Source organism: Polyodon spathula, chromosome 16 (assembly GCF_017654505.1).
Source record: "Polyodon spathula isolate WHYD16114869_AA chromosome 16, ASM1765450v1, whole genome shotgun sequence".
In the NCBI taxonomy this organism is placed as follows: Eukaryota; Metazoa; Chordata; class Actinopteri; order Acipenseriformes; family Polyodontidae; genus Polyodon; species Polyodon spathula.
The window spans coordinates 30,904,731-30,922,679 of NC_054549.1; the positions used below are offsets into that span (position 1 = coordinate 30,904,731).

General features: G+C 34.7%; 1 protein-coding gene across 11 annotated transcripts in view; it reads right to left on the reverse strand.

Moving 5' to 3' along the window:
* Window positions 1–17,949, reverse strand: part of LOC121329026 (neural cell adhesion molecule L1-like protein) — a 64,856-nt gene that overhangs the window by 15,736 nt on the left and 31,171 nt on the right. For 7 of the 11 annotated variants that reach the window (XM_041274229.1, XM_041274227.1, XM_041274236.1 and 4 more), the window contains exons 2-19: window positions 14,889–15,088; window positions 13,955–13,972; window positions 13,561–13,669; window positions 12,785–12,975; window positions 11,919–12,041; window positions 9,365–9,535; window positions 9,114–9,155; window positions 8,506–8,617; window positions 7,885–8,066; window positions 7,141–7,272; window positions 6,233–6,361; window positions 4,814–4,925; window positions 4,108–4,274; window positions 3,229–3,394; window positions 2,382–2,506; window positions 1,740–1,841; window positions 1,092–1,289; window positions 670–740 (exon numbers count right to left, since the gene is read on the reverse strand). In XM_041274229.1, coding sequence (XP_041130163.1) covers window positions 670–740; window positions 1,092–1,289; window positions 1,740–1,841; window positions 2,382–2,506; window positions 3,229–3,394; window positions 4,108–4,274; window positions 4,814–4,925; window positions 6,233–6,361; window positions 7,141–7,272; window positions 7,885–8,066; window positions 8,506–8,617; window positions 9,114–9,155; window positions 9,365–9,535; window positions 11,919–12,041; window positions 12,785–12,975; window positions 13,561–13,669; window positions 13,955–13,972; window positions 14,889–15,021 — 2,283 coding nt within the window. In that variant the 5' untranslated portion in view covers window positions 15,022–15,088. The remainder of the gene's footprint in view (window positions 1–669; window positions 741–1,091; window positions 1,290–1,739; window positions 1,842–2,381; window positions 2,507–3,228; window positions 3,395–4,107; window positions 4,275–4,813; window positions 4,926–6,232; window positions 6,362–7,140; window positions 7,273–7,884; window positions 8,067–8,505; window positions 8,618–9,113; window positions 9,156–9,364; window positions 9,536–11,918; window positions 12,042–12,784; window positions 12,976–13,560; window positions 13,670–13,954; window positions 13,973–14,888; window positions 15,089–17,949) is intronic. The other 4 variants (XM_041274230.1, XM_041274238.1, XM_041274228.1 and 1 more) reach the window with 3 other exon arrangements.

The window sequence follows — 17,949 nt, forward strand, 5'->3', positions numbered from 1 at the left end:
ATATTGGATTGCACTATTGCATGGCAACCTGCTGAATTGAAAGCAAAATTGGAATTGAAAGAACAAATTATATATATATATATATATATATATATATATATATATATATATATATATATATATATATATATATATGATGGGTATGCTTCATGCTTCACACTGTGGGATACAATTACAGACCATAAAACTGTGGGCATTAATGATGACAGATTCAACACATTCTGTAACCTCTTTGATGTCACTGTAGGCTGGAGAAAGAATGCATGCAACATTCTTCTTTTAAGTTAGAAGAAACAGAATACATGTATGGATACTCTTCTTTAGTTATTATTATTTTATGCAATCTCACAAACCTTTACACACGCTCTTCTTACACAGGGTCTAATTATACCAAAAAAGAAGGTACCTCTGAGTTTAATAATATGAAAACCTTTAATGCAATTTAACAACCACCAGTACGCTGCAGCTAGTGATTGCCATCACACACCACTTCTATGTTACTATTTATACTTTGAGAGTAATATTCTTTTACTGTAGCTGTACATCACGTTTACTATACTGCATTTTTCAATATTTTTACTGACCTAAAAAGTGTGCACATACACGTGTACAATATTAGCAGACCCAAGATAAAATCCATACATTAAATAAATGTATATGCTTCCTTACCTCCCATTTAATATGAATTTCGTTAGGCAAATTTCCTTCCATTACGATACCACCTGGATTGTTTTCTGGCGCTTTTAAAAAGAAACCTTGAATTATTAAAATGGATCATCTATGGTTATTTACTGCACAGTATTACTATTAAACAGACAACACACAAGCAAAAGAGGGTACAAATGGCTGGATCTGTCAATCCTCTTGAGGTAAATATATCAGAATAAAGAGATGAAATATGAAAATAACTGTTATTTAAGGTTAAAACTAAAAAACCAACAATATGTACAAGAAAGCATGATTAAAACATCATGTTTCACCTTTTTTAAATGAAGTAGGTCATATCTTATCATTGCAGCACAGTGTCATTGTGATGCAACGATTCTAAATAGCATGCAGCTCAGACAATGACAGTATCCATTAAAACAAACCTCTGGGTAGAGTTTTGTATCTGTCTGAAGGGTCACTGGGTTGGCTTCTTCCAATTTCATTAACTGCTGAGACACGGAACTGGTAGTCTACATGGCCATGTAGCTTCAGAAGTGCTGAAGTGTGATTCCCAGCAACTCTGACCAATTCATGCCAATCCCCTGGCTTCCATCTGGATTCTTCATATTCAACAATAAATTCTATTTAAAGAGTGACACACATATTATGTTAGGTCCCCATGTGTGTAACAAAAGCAAGATTTGCAGACAGAATTAGAAAAAAAAAATGAAGCATGGTGACACCACTGTAGCATATATTGTAGCAGTCCCCTGTACTATGCGGTTTAGAAGCTGTGAAGATATGCCTGGAGCCGTGAAGAATTAGGTTATTACACTGATCTTGTCATTCTTGATTCTAAGCATGGATACATGTGGATTTGAGATTTTAGCAAGAGAGTGTAGTCTTAACAGCAGCATTGCTGTGTTGAAGTACCGAGAGATATAACGATCATCAACAATATCAACATAGTGCTCAAGAGTGAACTTAATTAGTGAGGATGTTATACACAGTAGGTGTTCTGTAATGCTTTTAATGTGTTCAGTAGAGGGTGTTGAAGAGCAGGATGTTCACTTGTAATGGCCTTGATGTACCAGTTATTGGCTTGTTATGACTGTTCCCAGGGGTCCAGTTCAGTCTCACACTTGTGTTTTTAGGTTCGGAGAGTTTCAGATCTTCTGGTGGGTCAGGCACATCTAAACATAACAAAGTACATACTGTTTTAAAAAAAAATAAATAAAATTAAAGTAATGTAGAATATGCATTTATAATGTAATCCAGAAATCAGTGTTTAACATTTAGTACTTTTCCTGAATATTGCAATAGTTATATTTAAATCTGAATGTTCGGTGTAATGAATGTGCCTGTTCCTTTAATACTACTACAAACAAGTTAAAGTAGGCAAATGTTTTGCCAAATTGTTTACTCAATGTATTTTTTTCACATGGAAAGAATATAATATTTAAATGTAGTTGTACAGGTAACAATATCATTATCTTTTTTACTTGCACAGTAAACTAAAATGAAAGTTTTGTGGACTGGGTTTATCAATTACTGGTGTACAGCATATTTACAGTTAATTTTTTATTTTAAAATGTTTATTTATATCCACATTATAAAGGTGTGCTGTTGTGACTGGTGTAATGTTATACAGCTACAACACTACAACTACTTTCTGATCACACTATCACAACTACAAACTAAAAGCAAATGCTTGAAGTGTTTTAAAACCTTACCCAAGACAATAAGCGCTGCTGTTTCCTGAGCTTGGTCTAAGGCAGTGCTAGCTACACAGGTGTAATTTCCTTGATCCTCACTACTCACGTTGATTATTTGCAACACACCATCTTCAACATAAAATCTGAATTTAAGGACAGAAAAATGTCTAAAACAAAGTATAACATATAGGGCAATTAATGGTAACCATTAATGTATTTCTTAATTATATTAAAAATAAATCTGTATGTTTAAACACCTATTTTGAGCAAGGAGTAAAACCACCATTTCGTTACACCAGTGGGGCCCTGCTATGACAGGTGGAGACGAAGCAGCAGTGTGCTTCCTTTGGGACTAAAACCTGCCGTTTTCCACTCCTCTTCATTAAACAACAGCTCAGACAGTGGCAAGACATCTTTAATAACATCTTGATTTTGTGTCTTCCCTGGAGAGCGGCCCCGCAACCCAGCTGAGAAATGTGTGAGCAGCTGCCATGTCTGATTGAAATCACAAACTTGCTTTGTCTCTCCTGTGGAGAGTCAGTTTCAACACTGCAGCACAATGGTGTTCTGTGTCAACTCATAGTTTGGAAACGCAACTGAAGTTTCACAAAAACATTAGGAATGAGCTGGAGAAAATTACACACTTTACAAGTTTTTTTTAATTAAAACTCTAGTTTTTTTCTACTTTAAAACCTGATGCCTGTGGGTTTTCAAAGGGAAACATGCCCGATAGCTGAACTACAGTATGTGTTTATAGACAAGAGAGAGGAATGTGCATTAAACAGAAATATACTGTAAATAAACCACATGTACCACACAAGTAATACATATAATTATGAGCTACATAAGCTGTGGTTGTTCTTACCTGCTGTTGTCTGTGTGGATAAAAGTTATTTCCTCGTTATCTTTATTCCACGAAACCTGGAAGTCATTTGCGGAAGCAGAGTCATACTTTGCTCCACATGTGAATTGAGCTGTGCTTCCCCTTAGAACCTTTATATTTTCTGGAGGTTCCACAATTTGTGTAGCATCTAGAGCATAACAAAAAAAAAAAAAAAGGTTTTATTATGCAGTTTTGTATTGCTTGTGAATAGATGATAATAATAATAATAATAGTAATAATAATAATAATAATAATAATAATAATAATAATAATAATAATAATAATGTTATCCTACAGCACAGTGCCATCGTTGCCCAGCCCGGGGCTGCTCCAGTAAGTGTTACTACTACAGTCATTGCTTTGTTGTTCAATCATGTTTACCCACACAAAATGACGACCCATGCTAATGCATATACGTGGGTTAAAATAATAATTATCTTGTATTTTCTTCAGATATACAATGCATGTTGCATTGACATAGCCAGACAATATAGAATTGGAATATCTGAAATCCATTCAGAGATGTGTGTTCATTTGAAAAAAAAAAAAAAAAAAAAAAAAAAAAACATAATAGCTCATGCTTAAAATAGTATTTGGGGAGTACAGGAAATTTACTAAAACACTTTTTTCGTAACACATTAGTATCTGTTATTAATGTAACCGATGTATTAAAAACCTGAAGCATAGTGTTATTATGTGTTTGTAATAAACTGTTATCCCACATTCATATTTTTCTTTTTTTTTTTTTACAAATGGATACTTAGTGTGACCTTTTAAGAAAAATAAAATAAAAAAATAATATGGCACATTTCATCAATACTGGAAGAGTTTAACAACTTTTGTTGCCAAGATTAAAAATACCTCTTATATCTAATATGGCAGTGATTGCAGCTTTTCCTTCTGTGTTTCCAGTCAAACAGGTATACAGCCCAGAATCTTCCTTTATAGTATTCTTTATGTTCAAGGAACCATTTTCATATATAAAATACTTTGGACCTTGAACAGGAGAGGCTGAGTCTTCTCTGTCCCTGTTGATATGCACATCAGAATAAACAATGTCAGGAGATGACGGTCAGATGTTAACTGCAGGATTATCTTTGGAATGTAACAGATTATTTTAAAACATTTCAGTTACAATGGAGATTTAAATGTTGATGTCAATGTAATATGATTCATAAAAAGTGATACAGACATTGCTATATATGAATTATGCAGAACAATATTGACAGAAATGTCTTCAGCAGGTTCAGTTATATTAAAACAGCATGAGCAGCATACACAAATATAGCATGTGCCAGACTTCATAATTTTGGCCCATTGACAAAGAACTGATATCACATGTCACATACCACACTGCTGATGTTCGCGCATACAGCCATGCCTTGCAAGTTCAAGATACATTTCCTAGCCATTGACTTATTTGTAGAGAAGCTTTAAAGAACTTATACACAGACAGTTTCCAGTATGTTTTTATGATCACCATTTCTGGCAAACTGTAAAGTCTCCACCCTTATATTGCGTACGGTACACAGTAAGTTACAAGAGTAACAAGCATGTCGTCCTTTACCATTCAACTACAGGGTGTGGTGATCCAAACACTTTGCAGTCCAGGAGAACATCTTTCCCTTCCACTGCTGCATATTCCAGATTATTATCAGTAAGTAACATTGGAGGAAGATCTGTGAAGAAAACCAATACACTGAAAACAGCATGTCGTGTGTCACCTCACATTAGAATAGGGTAAATAATAGTTCTTTAAAGTGGAGGGAATTATATAGTGAGGTTGCTAGTTTTTTTTTTTTTTTTTTTTTTATTATTGCTATTATGATGATCAATATTTTAATATAAGAATATAGCCTAGAGAATTTATAAGCTTCAGTATGCACACACAAACCCTGCAGGTTTATGGAAACAACTGATTGTTATTAAGTAAAATGTGTCCTCATGGTGGGAGAAGATAAACTGCAGGACTGACTGTGAATCCTATCTGGAAGTGGCAGAAAACCCACAACCAAAGTCACGCTGGCAGCTGTTGCCAGCTTGAAGCACCACACGTTTACAATTAATATTTGTTTGTGAAGAAAACTGATCTATTGCCATGTTCCCTGTCTCTGCAGAAGAAAAACCGAATCTCTGGGGTAGCCAACAGGCTGTGTAAGCCTACTGTGATTTTCTCTTTGGGGTAACATTAACTTTAAAGCAAGCTTTTATTTGCACTAAACCCGATAAACAGCACCCATTTAAAATAATGAATACCTATTTTTTGTCATTTTAAATAAAAAGAACAGATGTTCAACATCATTCAGACACAATGGACATGTTTTATTTATTTTTATTAAGAGCCAAAACATCTGGAGAGACAGAAGGACAAGCAATAAAAGCAGAGCTATAAAACTGTAAATAGATACACTGTAAGATGTTGACCTTGATGTACCAAGAAGAACTGTCAAAGACTATGTAACTGTTCATACTGTTATTTTGTAGCAGTACAATTTTGATAGGGGGCAATGATCTGTTGGGGGCTCAGTCTCAGTAAGATGTTAAACACAGGTCCTGCCTGGAGCCTATTTTAAAAGGTTTGACCTCTTAGACTTAAATTATCACAACAGCATGTTGGTGAAATTGGGCACATGCTGTGCATAAACCATAGGCCGCACACTCCTTAAGCAATCATCTTAACCACTGTTGAAAAGAGCTAGGCTACTTTACAAGAGCAGTTACAGAGAATTTAACACACAGTATATTCCAAAATTGAAAGTCCACCCTTCCATCAGCAGATTGGATAATTTGCAAAATACACAGTAGGGACGTGATTGGCTGGGGGTGGAATGAATCAATCTGCGTGTTTTTTTTTTTTTTTTTGGCTGCAGCAGTTGTGCGTCTGCCATTTATCAATCTGAATCTTGGGAACTTCACGTTGGGATACTCATGATTTGCAGTGGATACTTATTAAGATGTTGATATCTGTATAGTTTGGTATACTTACTCATTACCAGGATATTAGCACTGGCAAGAATAGTGCCATGCTTGTTGGAAGCTTCACACTGATAGACTGCGCTGTCAGTTTTTTTTACATTCCTGCGCACAATTTGATTGTCAATGGAGACTGGCACATCTAGAAAAAACACATTTAAAGGAATTAATAGCAGAGTAATTCAATTCATGGAATATCCAGAGAATGGGAAACGTTGATTAATTAGAAAACATAAGAAAACAGAAGTGTACTGAAGAGTACTTGTAACAAAGTAATATGTAGCACTTACAGTACATTTTTTAGGTAAAGGTAATATTATTTAATACTAGAACTGGTAGGATAATAATAAACACCTGTACAGTAATCTGTCACGTATTCCGACTGCGGTGGGACCAGAGTAAGGGTGGATACGTAAAAAGGCAGTTAAATGAATCCTGTTTTAAATACAAGTATACACAACTGTAACAATTGCTATATGCACACAATTATTGTTTATTCACTCAGCTTTTATTAGGGAGCTGCCCCTAAATCCCTTGTTTAGAAAGATACAGGGTATTAATGCTTGTGACAGACTAGCCGTCTGCTGTGTGGGTGCGTGCATTCGCTGCTGAGTGACAGGCAGGAGATCGAGACGGAGGTTGAGGTTGATACGCCCCCCGCAGGCGAACAGGATTTATTTACACATCAACACACTGAACAGCTCACGTGACACTACCAGCAATGACAGCGCACGTTGCACATACAACACAGTGTATGAAAACTTTGGTAAGATCTACAATCTCTGAACTAATCTTCTCTGCTCAATAATAAAATAACGTTGCTTAAGAGACTGATCATGGCACTAAGTGGTTAGGGCAAATATGTGACGAGTGGATACACGACGGATATTAATGGCAAGCATTTTGTGATGTACTTCTTACTTCTGAGAGGCACTCCATTAACTTTCCATTGTATTGTTGGCTCTGGCTTGCCAGCAGCTTTGCAATCTAATGTAACATCTGCTCCAATTGTATATATCATACTTTCAGGCTTAGATAACCATCGAGGAGGCTCTGGAAGATGAAATGTAATATTAATACACCAGTAAAACAGTACACCACTATACAAATGCTAAGGATACAATACTAAATCCAATAACATACTTTGAAGTCATTATGAATTCTGCTCATTTATCTAAGTAAACAAGTCATTTTAAAAAATGACACATTTTGCTAATTAATATTTTTTAACTAAAAGAACTGTATTTACTGAACTGCATGACATCATTATTCATGCAGCATTAATTTGACATTAATTTATAATGCATATTCATTATTTGAAAGATATTAATATAGCTGAACCTGGTATTAGTGATACTGACATTCAACACTGCAGCACAACGCAGAGGGTAAAAATGGTGCCTGTGTTGCTTCTGTTGCTTACTGATAAAAGGAAGGTGATGCAGTAATAATAATATCCACTAGATGGAGCATTTCACTTTTAAATCATCCTCCTGTATGGGTTTGTAATTATCAGTCAAATAACACGAAGAAATAACCCAGACAAAAAAAAAAAAAAAAAAAAAAAATACAGCAAAAGAAGTGACAAAATCTCACTTTCTGGACTGATGTTGATTGCATGTGAAATGTAAAGTGGCATTATTTAAATGAACATTGCCTCGTTACCTTCAACTGTAACTTGGAAGTTATGCAGTACTTTCCCCAAAGCATTAGCAGCGTTGCACTGATATAAGCCATTTTCAGCTTCTGTGACTTCAGATATTTTAAGGAGTTTTCCCTGGTTTGGAAACGCAGCTCTTTTTGGTAGTTCTCCATCCAGCCGGGTCCATTCGATTTTAGGAGTTGGGCTAGTAATACATAAAATAATCAAAAACAGTATGAATCCTACTATTTCCATACAAGTGAGGCACATTTTCGGAAAGGGAACCTGTGGTTTTAAAGTTTTAAATATTCCCTGCAACTAAGTTGCTATTTTTAACAAATTAAGCTGCAGTTGTAATATTCATCAAAAACACTAGAATAGATTTTAAGGGGGAGGTAAGAAATTAAGTCAAGTAAACACATTTTTTCAGCTGGTGACTTCATCATGATGATGCTGACGAAAGCAACTCCCCGAAAGCATCTGTCTACTTCCTCTACTCATTACTGGTCCCAATGCTCCTAATGGATGTAAGAAATACAAAATACTTACTGAAACTCAGAGTAAACTAGTGGAAGACTGTTGTGGCAGAGGGTGATGGTAAATATGTTACATGATATATTGTTATAGTAAATAAATATACTGACAGTCCTTCTGCAATGCACTCGAGCTGAAGTACATTTCCCTTCACAATGTTTATTGTAGAATGACCACCAGAGGGTGTCAGAAGCTTGGGTCTTCTCTGCAGAATAGAGTTTGCTGTACAGGGAGGTAGTGTTCTTATTAAAACTGTAATATGGAACTTTATTAGATCAGCAGCAGTCTTTAAATACATGATGTATTAAAATTTCTAGAAAATATAACTGTAACTAGAACATCAATTAACATTTACAAATTGCAATCAGTTAATTAAAACACAGAGATGGTAGGACAGAAACCTTAAACAACAATGGTTAAAATGTTCCTGATTGGCTTATTTAATTAATTTTAAGATAAACAAAAAAAATAAAAAATACAACATATATGATAAAGTCTATATTATCCTGCCTGGCATTAGTATTATGATGCATACAAGTATCATATAGCAAAAGTATTATTTTATTTTGTCAGGAAGGGTACTGCACATGTATGTGCAATGCAAGCCCACACTAAAACACACACACACACACACACACACACACACACACACATATAGATCACAAGAGACATGGGTAACACGTGTCATAAACATGGCCCAGCTTGATTAATCACTCACCCCCAGAGGTAACAGATGATTCTGTGTCATTGAAAGATTGAACTGAAATAAAAATATGGAAATGATAATGCTTACATGCAACAAAAAGTCTACAAAAAAACAAAACAATATAATGAACATGAAAGCATGGTTCTATGAAAAAATGAACAATACATACAATGAAAATAATATTTAATAAAGCATAAAAAGAAATAAATTAAATGCATTGTGTTCATGAGTATACCATGCATATCCACCACAATAAAACTTACTTCTATTGACAATCAGCGTCATTGGTGTCTTCTGCACAATAGTTCGGATTCGTGGAAAAGCTGCGAAACAGCAATAGTCTCTCCGACTGTCCTTTTCCAAGACATTCGAGAAATACAGATCTCCATTGAGCCCCACAGAAACCCTTTCATCTTGATCAATATGCTGCAGACCTGTTCAGGATGGAGATATTTATAAACACAAGTCTATTTCTGATAATTCAAAGTCCAATGTGTCCCTTCATTCGGAATCATCTGTTTCTGGAGCGCTCATTAATTTAAAACCTGTGTGGTTCATTATAAATCTGTACTGAACTTGGAGCAGATGATGCAGGGGACTTGGTAGTTTGAGGAAATGTTAATGGTGTTGCCTAATCCCAGTGAAATACAGATCCAACTGTCCATCTGAGGGATTTATGCTACACACACACACACACACACACACACACACACACACACACACAGTATTCACTCCCCTTGGACTTTTTCACATTTTATTTTGTTACAATATGGAATCAAAATGGATTTAATTAGGAGTTTTTAACACTGAAAAAAAAGGCCATAATGTAATTATTTGAATGGAGTCCACCTGTGTGCAATGAAGGTGCTTCACCTGATTTCAGGTTAATTAAATACACCTGTCTCTGGGAGGTCCCACAGTTGGTTAGTACATTTCCTAACAAAAACTACAACATCAAGACGAAGGAACATTCAAAGGAAATCCGGAATAAGGTTCTTCAAAAGCACCAATCAGGGGCTTGATATAAAAACATTTCCAAGGCACTGAATATCCCCCGGAGCACAGTAAAGTCCATTATTAAGAAAAGAGAATATGGCACAACTGTGAATCTGTCTAGAACATGCCGTCCTCAAAAACTGAGTATCCGGGCGAGAAGGGCACTAGTCAGGGAGGCCACCAAGAGGCTTATGGCAACTCAAATGCAGTTACAGTCTTCTACGGCTGAGCTGCATACGGCAACAATAGCCCGGTGCTTCACAAAACTGGCCTTTATGGGAGTGGCAAAAAGAAAGCCATTGTTGAAAAAAACTTGAATCAAATCTCAGCCAGAGTTTGCCAGAAGGCATGTGGGAGACTCTGACACCAAGTGAAAGAAGATTCTATGGTCTGATGAGACCAAAATAAAGCTTTTTGGCCTCAACGCTAAGCACTATGTTTGGCGCAAGCCTAACACCTTCACATCATCCTCAGAACACCACCCCTACCGTGAAGCATGGTGGTGGCAGCATCATGCTATGGCTCCTGAAGATAGAGGGCAAAATGGATGCAGCAAATTACAGGGAAATCCTGGAGGAAAACCTGCTGAAATCTGCAAGAGACCTGGGACTTGGGAGAAGATTCATCTTTCAGCAGGACAATGACCCCAAGCATACAGCCAACATAAAGCCTGGACCTCAATCCAATTGAGAATATGTGGAGAGAGTTGAAAATTGCTGTTCACCAAAGGGCCCATCCAACTTGAATCAATTATTTTCTGTTTTGTATTTGTAATTAATTTAGAACAATTTGTTGATTTTATTTGTCACTTTGACATTATGGACTTTTTTTGTGTTGATCAGTGGCAAAAACTCCTAATTAAATCCATTTTGATTCCATGTTGTAACACAATAAAATGTGGAACAGTCCGGGGGGGTGAATACTTTTGAGAGCCACTGTGTGTGTGTGTGTGTCTCTCTCTCTCTCTCTCTCTCTCTCTCTCTCTCTCTCTCTCTCTCTCTCTCTCTCTATCTATGTATATATATATATATATATATATATATATATATATATATATATATATATATTATATATATATATATTCCATCTATAATATAACAATCATTGTTAAATCCCTAGGGGATCTTTGCAAAAACAGAAATGTGTATTAAAAGATGCCCACTATATGGGTAAATAATACTCACCCTTAAAACAAGAAATTGAAACAAAGTTGCATCTGAATATTAGGTCACATAATGCAATACATACAAGTGTTTTTTGAAAGTGGTGCCAGAAAAACATGGACGACATTTATAATAAGCATGTAAAAAAGATGACACTAGTAATCACATTCTGTCTCTGAAATATTCCAATCACAGATGGAAGCCACTGCAGGCAATATCCAGACTGCACTACATTTTAGCTGCACTCTCATGGCTTCTTTCAGTGAAATGCAATACTGTAAATTTGTTTCCCAGACAACCAGCTACAGATTTTTTTTTGTGTGTGTAGCTGGTATTCTCAAGTGATTAGTGCCAAAAGCACTGCAAGATGTTACTGCACATGAAAGCTTTTATAGTTCGATGCATTATTTAATGCAGTGTTTCACAAACGTTTATGCACATTAAAGAGGGGTGCAGCAATCCACAGTGGTTGCAGATTCATCTTTGAGGTCACAATACATACACTTTTTAATATAGATGAATTATCTGTCCTTAAGGGTAAAATTACCACAATTGTGTTGTTTTTTGTTAAACTTTAGTAATTTGGCATTGTTGTTTTGTCACCTAATGACACCTTTAAACACAATTTAGAAATAATAATGTGAAAGGAAATATTTACTAATTGTCATCCAGTGTATTTTTAAGGGAGGGATTCCTTTAGGAGGGTTGCACTGCAGAACAACAGCATTTCCTTCTTCAACTGTTATTGGTGGATTTTTTTCTTTAGGAAACTTCGGGATGGCTGCAAAAGAAGCAATAGTATGTTGTTTTAAACAGTGTGGTACTCACTTAAAAATCAATCAATCTATAAATACTAGGTTCGAGAATGCCAGAAGTCAGCAATTGCATTTACTTTAAATGCAGTGCAAAGACACCACTAGGTGGCAGTTGCTTCATGTTGCTGAGCTGCAATAATTAATAACATGCAAAAAAAGTTAAACAAGCTAGACCGCATTATATACTATGTAGGACTCTCTATAAAGACAACCTTAAAAAGCTTGTATACTTTTTTGGCAATAGCATTACCAAGGGACATATACGCAAGTTGCTATATATATATATATATATATATATATATATATATATATATATATATATATATATATATATATAAAACAATGCTATATACATAATTTTCCTTTGGAAACAACTCCTGTACGTGTGGGATTATAGTTAACAGCACTTACAAATAAATACTGCCACAACATTTATAAGTAGAATCTGTCTACTGTGAGTCATGGAATCTAATATTATTTAGGGCACAGTTCAATTATCTTAGGAAAATAAAATAGAAAATACAAGTAATATGCTCAGAAAATTTGGAGCCACTTTTATTTTATAAAATTAACAGATGATTGATCACGTACCAAAATGAAATTTGATTTGTTATGTTTATTGCATGAATTTTCATTTGTTACCCAGCTAAGAATAATATTTACACTAATTTGACATTATTAGGAGAGCACAGAAGTAATTCTCACTTACTTGGTATTATGATTTCAATCTCTTCTGAAATGGCTGTTCCCAGTTTGTTCGTGGCAGAACAGCGATAAACACCCTGGAACTCTGATATGTTTCCACTGTTTCCGATTATAAATGTTCCTGAATTTTCAACCATAGTCACCCGTGGGTCGTTTGAGGGATCGAAAGGCTGACCGTCCTTAGTCCATTTAAATCTAATTAAAAAAATAATACACTGTCAGACACCAATTGGGGCTGTAGAAGTACACTGTAATAATACATGGTGGTTACAAAACCAAAACAAAACAAAAACAAAAAAAAAAAAAAAAAACAAGCCCTCATCAAGATAAATGGTGGCCTAGACCAGCACTTACAGCAGAAATGAGTTTGCATTAATTGTTAGCAGTGCATTGTGGCTGAAACAGTGTTCTGTACATATAATGTCAGATAATACAGTTCTTAACGCAACCTGCTATAGTGCGGAATAGGTTATAACACGATAAGGTGGTGGCTCCCATCTACCCCATAATGCAATTTGACTCAGAAATGTTCCAGATATACAGTAGGAAGCATGGCAGACAGCACAAAACGAAAATCTTTCTCTGTTAAAATGAAACTCGATGCGGTGGACAGAGTAAGAAAAGGTGAAACTCATATGAAATTCTTCTGCGATTTATATTGGGGTTTTCACCCATTATTCAGCCAGAATAATTCACCAGTATATCTAAGATCATTACGAATGAACCTCATTGATCATATGTCCGAAGCCATCCCCCAAGGAAGGTGTCTTAAGAACTCACTCTGGGTGCGGATTCCCTTTTGCTTCGCATTTAATTGGAAACTTTTCATCGAAGGGAAACGCTACTTGAGAGGTCGGTGACTGCTCTGTGATCGTTGGAAGTTGTTCAACTGGGTTAAAAAAAAAATATATATATGCTCATCAGTCGTACAGGAAGTATTTAATACAGCATACAACTATCAAATTATATTTTTATATTGTCAAGATTTGTTGTGCACAATACATATTACAAAGAATGTCAAAAATATATATATATATAATGTAGTAATAGTTTTTTCAAGAATGAGATTTGATCACCAACTTAGACATCTTCAATATTATCACTAAAGTGCATTATACAGTATTGTGTTTCATTCTGTATTGGTGATTTCACATTAGGATACTGGAACACTTACTGTTTGTATGACCTAAGGCTAGGAATCCAGGAGAGCAGAGAGGCAAGACATGAGAAATTAAACAGGTGAACAGGATGCATTTCATTTTTAATATTCAAGAAATTTCAACTTCATTGAATAATGTGCATCAGTAACTGGAAGAATATATTAAATTGAATAAGTCCTCATAAATTGTTAATGGCTAGTGAATAATAAAATCATAAATTAAAACATGTCTTAACAACCAAAGCAATAATAAGAACACAACAGCACCAACACCAGTACAGTTTATAGTGATTTTTAATTAAATCTCAGTACACCCTAGAGGCTGTAGTTGACGTGATGAAGTAAAATCACACCAGCTCAACAGCAAGACAGTATTAGTATTCAAGTATCATTTTTCCAGTTTCCTTGTTTACGCCTGATGTAGTTTCATTGAGAGCATTACCACAGTTATATTATTATATTCTGCTAAACCTACGAATGTAGAGCATATCTGAAAAGAGGTTATCGGAGGTTAACTCAAGTCAAAGACCAGACTTGGTTGCACCTGCCAAACGCATGAATGAATACACCGTTTTAAAATACAACATTAACATACTGTTTTGATTGAAATTGGGAGGGGGTGATGACGATAATTATTCATATATGATAAATATGCTTGAAATGACTGGTTTAGAAGGTGGGCTATGACATTGGCTTTCACAACAACGCATTAGGGTAATTATTGAGATAAGATGCTGAATGTATGGATTCTGCCCATTTCTGTTACCATTAGATATAATATAACACAAAATGTAATTTAATAAAAAGCTAAACAGTAATGTGGTAAGAAAAAAAAAACAAGAATGTTGTTAACATACTGTACATCCCCCACCGCATAATAAAATAATGAATGAATGACCGAGTTAATTGAAACCAAAAGGCAGTATGCAGTACATGAAATTGAACTTACCCTCAAGTGGTATGTCTAGGGCTGCTGTCCAGTTTAATAAGCACAGTGTTGCAGACAAGGAAAATGAGAATGAAACACCTGCATTCCATAGCATCTTCATCATTTTGCAGCTGAAGCACGTTGCAAATCCCATAAAAGAAATGCTGATCCTATGTCTTTTCCAGCTTTAGTTCATCTCAGTAAATGGAATGGCTGAGGAACTGGAAATAAACAATACGAAACACATATTAATCTTCCCACGCTACAAGAAAACTAAATTGAAGAAATCTGAAGTGGTTGTAAGCTTTTCTGTTATATATTTGGAATATTGTTTTCCTTACAGAAATTAGATTATACTATTATATTTTTGGGGGGTTGGGAAATATGTTGCCACTGTTTTAGATATTTAAACAGAGTATAGAAATGTCTGCAATTGGTAATGAAAATTACATCCTTGTGTGTTCTATCCAATAATGGTGGCCAGACCTGTGCTTCCATATTCAGGACTGCATAAATTATTAACGTTTGACCAGTAATAGTTTCAAAACCAATGGGTATATGGATTATTATATTGTACTATTATTATATTGTATTAGATTGTATTATACTGTTATGTCTGATGTTTCAAATTTAGTTTTATCTAAATACATATTACCATACTTTTTTTTTTAATCATATTAAGTTGACCCTTAAAATGTAACGTTTCTACACAGCTAACCCTAAAACAACAACCAATGCTGGTCATCTGTTCTTTAATCATTTGTATTAAATGTGGTTGCAAAAACGATGAAAAGACTTGTTCTACCAGTACGCGATTGACATGTTTGAGACTAAAGTTTAAATTTAAGACATAACATCAATCCTAAAGTTTGGATGCCTGCTGATATCCATTACTGGTATTATACAGAATAATGCATATTCAGAAGACAAGTAGAATTTGGGATATTTCACAATTCTTTAGAATAATAACTGAATACTCGTACATGTAAACAGTTGCTTTCAAATCCCTTCACACATTTGCATGACTATGCGAAATGTTAAATAATTCCTTTAAAGATAACACCAAGCAGTGAATCAAGTTATGGTCTCCTACAATAAGTATTTTAAACAAGTAGACAATTTTTTGTGTAGTGACTACAACTCCACAAATTACATGTGTTTTTTTTTTTTTTTAAGTTATTTATTTATTTTTATATATAGTTTATACTTTGAAATAAATACTTGATTTTTTTTTTTCTAAATGATGTTTCAGAAGTAGATAAGCCACAGATGGTTTGTATGTACACAGGAACGAGTTTATGAATTGTTAGTAAGCCAACCACTGAGCTGGGGAAGTTTGTGCAAGATCATTTTTTGAGGCGAGACCATGTTTCAATAAGCTTGATTAAATTCACCTCCTGCCTCTGTCAGTTAGGTTAGGTTTGTCTTTAAATAGTCTGTATCATAGAAATAAATAAATAAACAACCATGATCTTGACGATATTGGCCTGCAGTGTTTTAGTTGGATTCCACTGTACAAGAGCAAATACACAATTTGACACATAGTTTCTCAAAGCTATTAATGTAAATATTAGGTATTTCATTCAGTGAGGGTTTCAGTTTTTCATTTAGCCACAAGTAGGTTATGTCAACGCCTAACAAAAGGTCAAGAAAAAACATTTGACATAAGATGGAAAATACATAAATATAGGGCTGGTTTCACAGATTATCTTGGACTAACTAATGTTATTTAGGTAAAATAGTCCTATACTAGTGCCCGACCTCTGTAATCACTGACATTCAATTCTTATGCATGTTTAGCATACATTCAACCTTTAATGGGATTAGCAGGTTCTGTCCTGTTAGGGAAGATACAATAAAACAAACTGCTCTATTTAATTTCAAGCAAGTAAAAAAAAAAGATATTTCACGAACAAAGCCTTGGACAGTATATGTACAAATAATTGGTGTTGCTAGACATGATTGGTAGATTACTACCTTAACAAAACATAAAACACTGTACTGCCTTCATACTGCATCTGCAATGTTCCTGTTAAATACACTGAAGTAAGACAATGAAGAAACAAGAATGGGCTTCATTCTGGAGTGTATTTGTATACTGACCCCCAGGTTATTGTGGTTATAGATCTGATACACTATAAAGACATGAAGAACATTGCATTAATTAATAATGAATGCCTGTAGAATGAGTCTGTTCTTGGTGCTCAGAAGCTTCCACTTCAGTTATAGAAGCACTGACTCCAATTTAGCATTTGGGGTGAGGATGGATGAACTGTTCTAAAAAATAAAATCAAGTGAGCTATATTATAATTTTTCTATACGTATAACGACAAGTATTTCAAAATGTCTTACATACATACATTCACTCAAAATGTTCTCCTAATTATCTACACACAATGTAAATAGCTGAATTAAAATGATTTCATCCATATGTACACTAAGTAAAACAAAGATACAATACAATGAAGAGCAGTGTGTTTGTCTGTAAAACTCATGAAAGAAAGCTTTGTGTCCAATGTTACATACATTGACAGGTTTGTATGCTACGTCTTGTACGATTGTAGAATCACAGGGGTTCATTTTAATTTCTGTAAGAGTACAGTATGTATGTACTCTGCATTCCGTCACACTGATCTCGTCAACATCAACCAATAAAACATGTCTAAAACCTGTTCAACTTAACTAAAGAGGTATTAACACCTTTAGCCAGTGTAAATACACGAACATAGTTTGCATTATGGTTTAATAGAAGTCCTATGACTGTGTCACTGAAGTGAGACTTGACTTGGACGGACTTTTACTGGGTACAACTTGGTATTACCTGACCAGATGGACCATTACTGGTACAACTTGGTTTATATACCATATATTATATATATATATATATATATATATATATATATATATATATATATATATATATATATATTAATGATTAACAAGATGATTTTATACAATATCTTTTCCAACGTGTGCATTGCACCAACAGATGTCATTTTAGAAAATTGAGTTTTTAAGCAAGCGTCTGACAATTTTGCACTATAAGTGAACTTGGTTTATTTGACAGTTGACAAATCAGTAG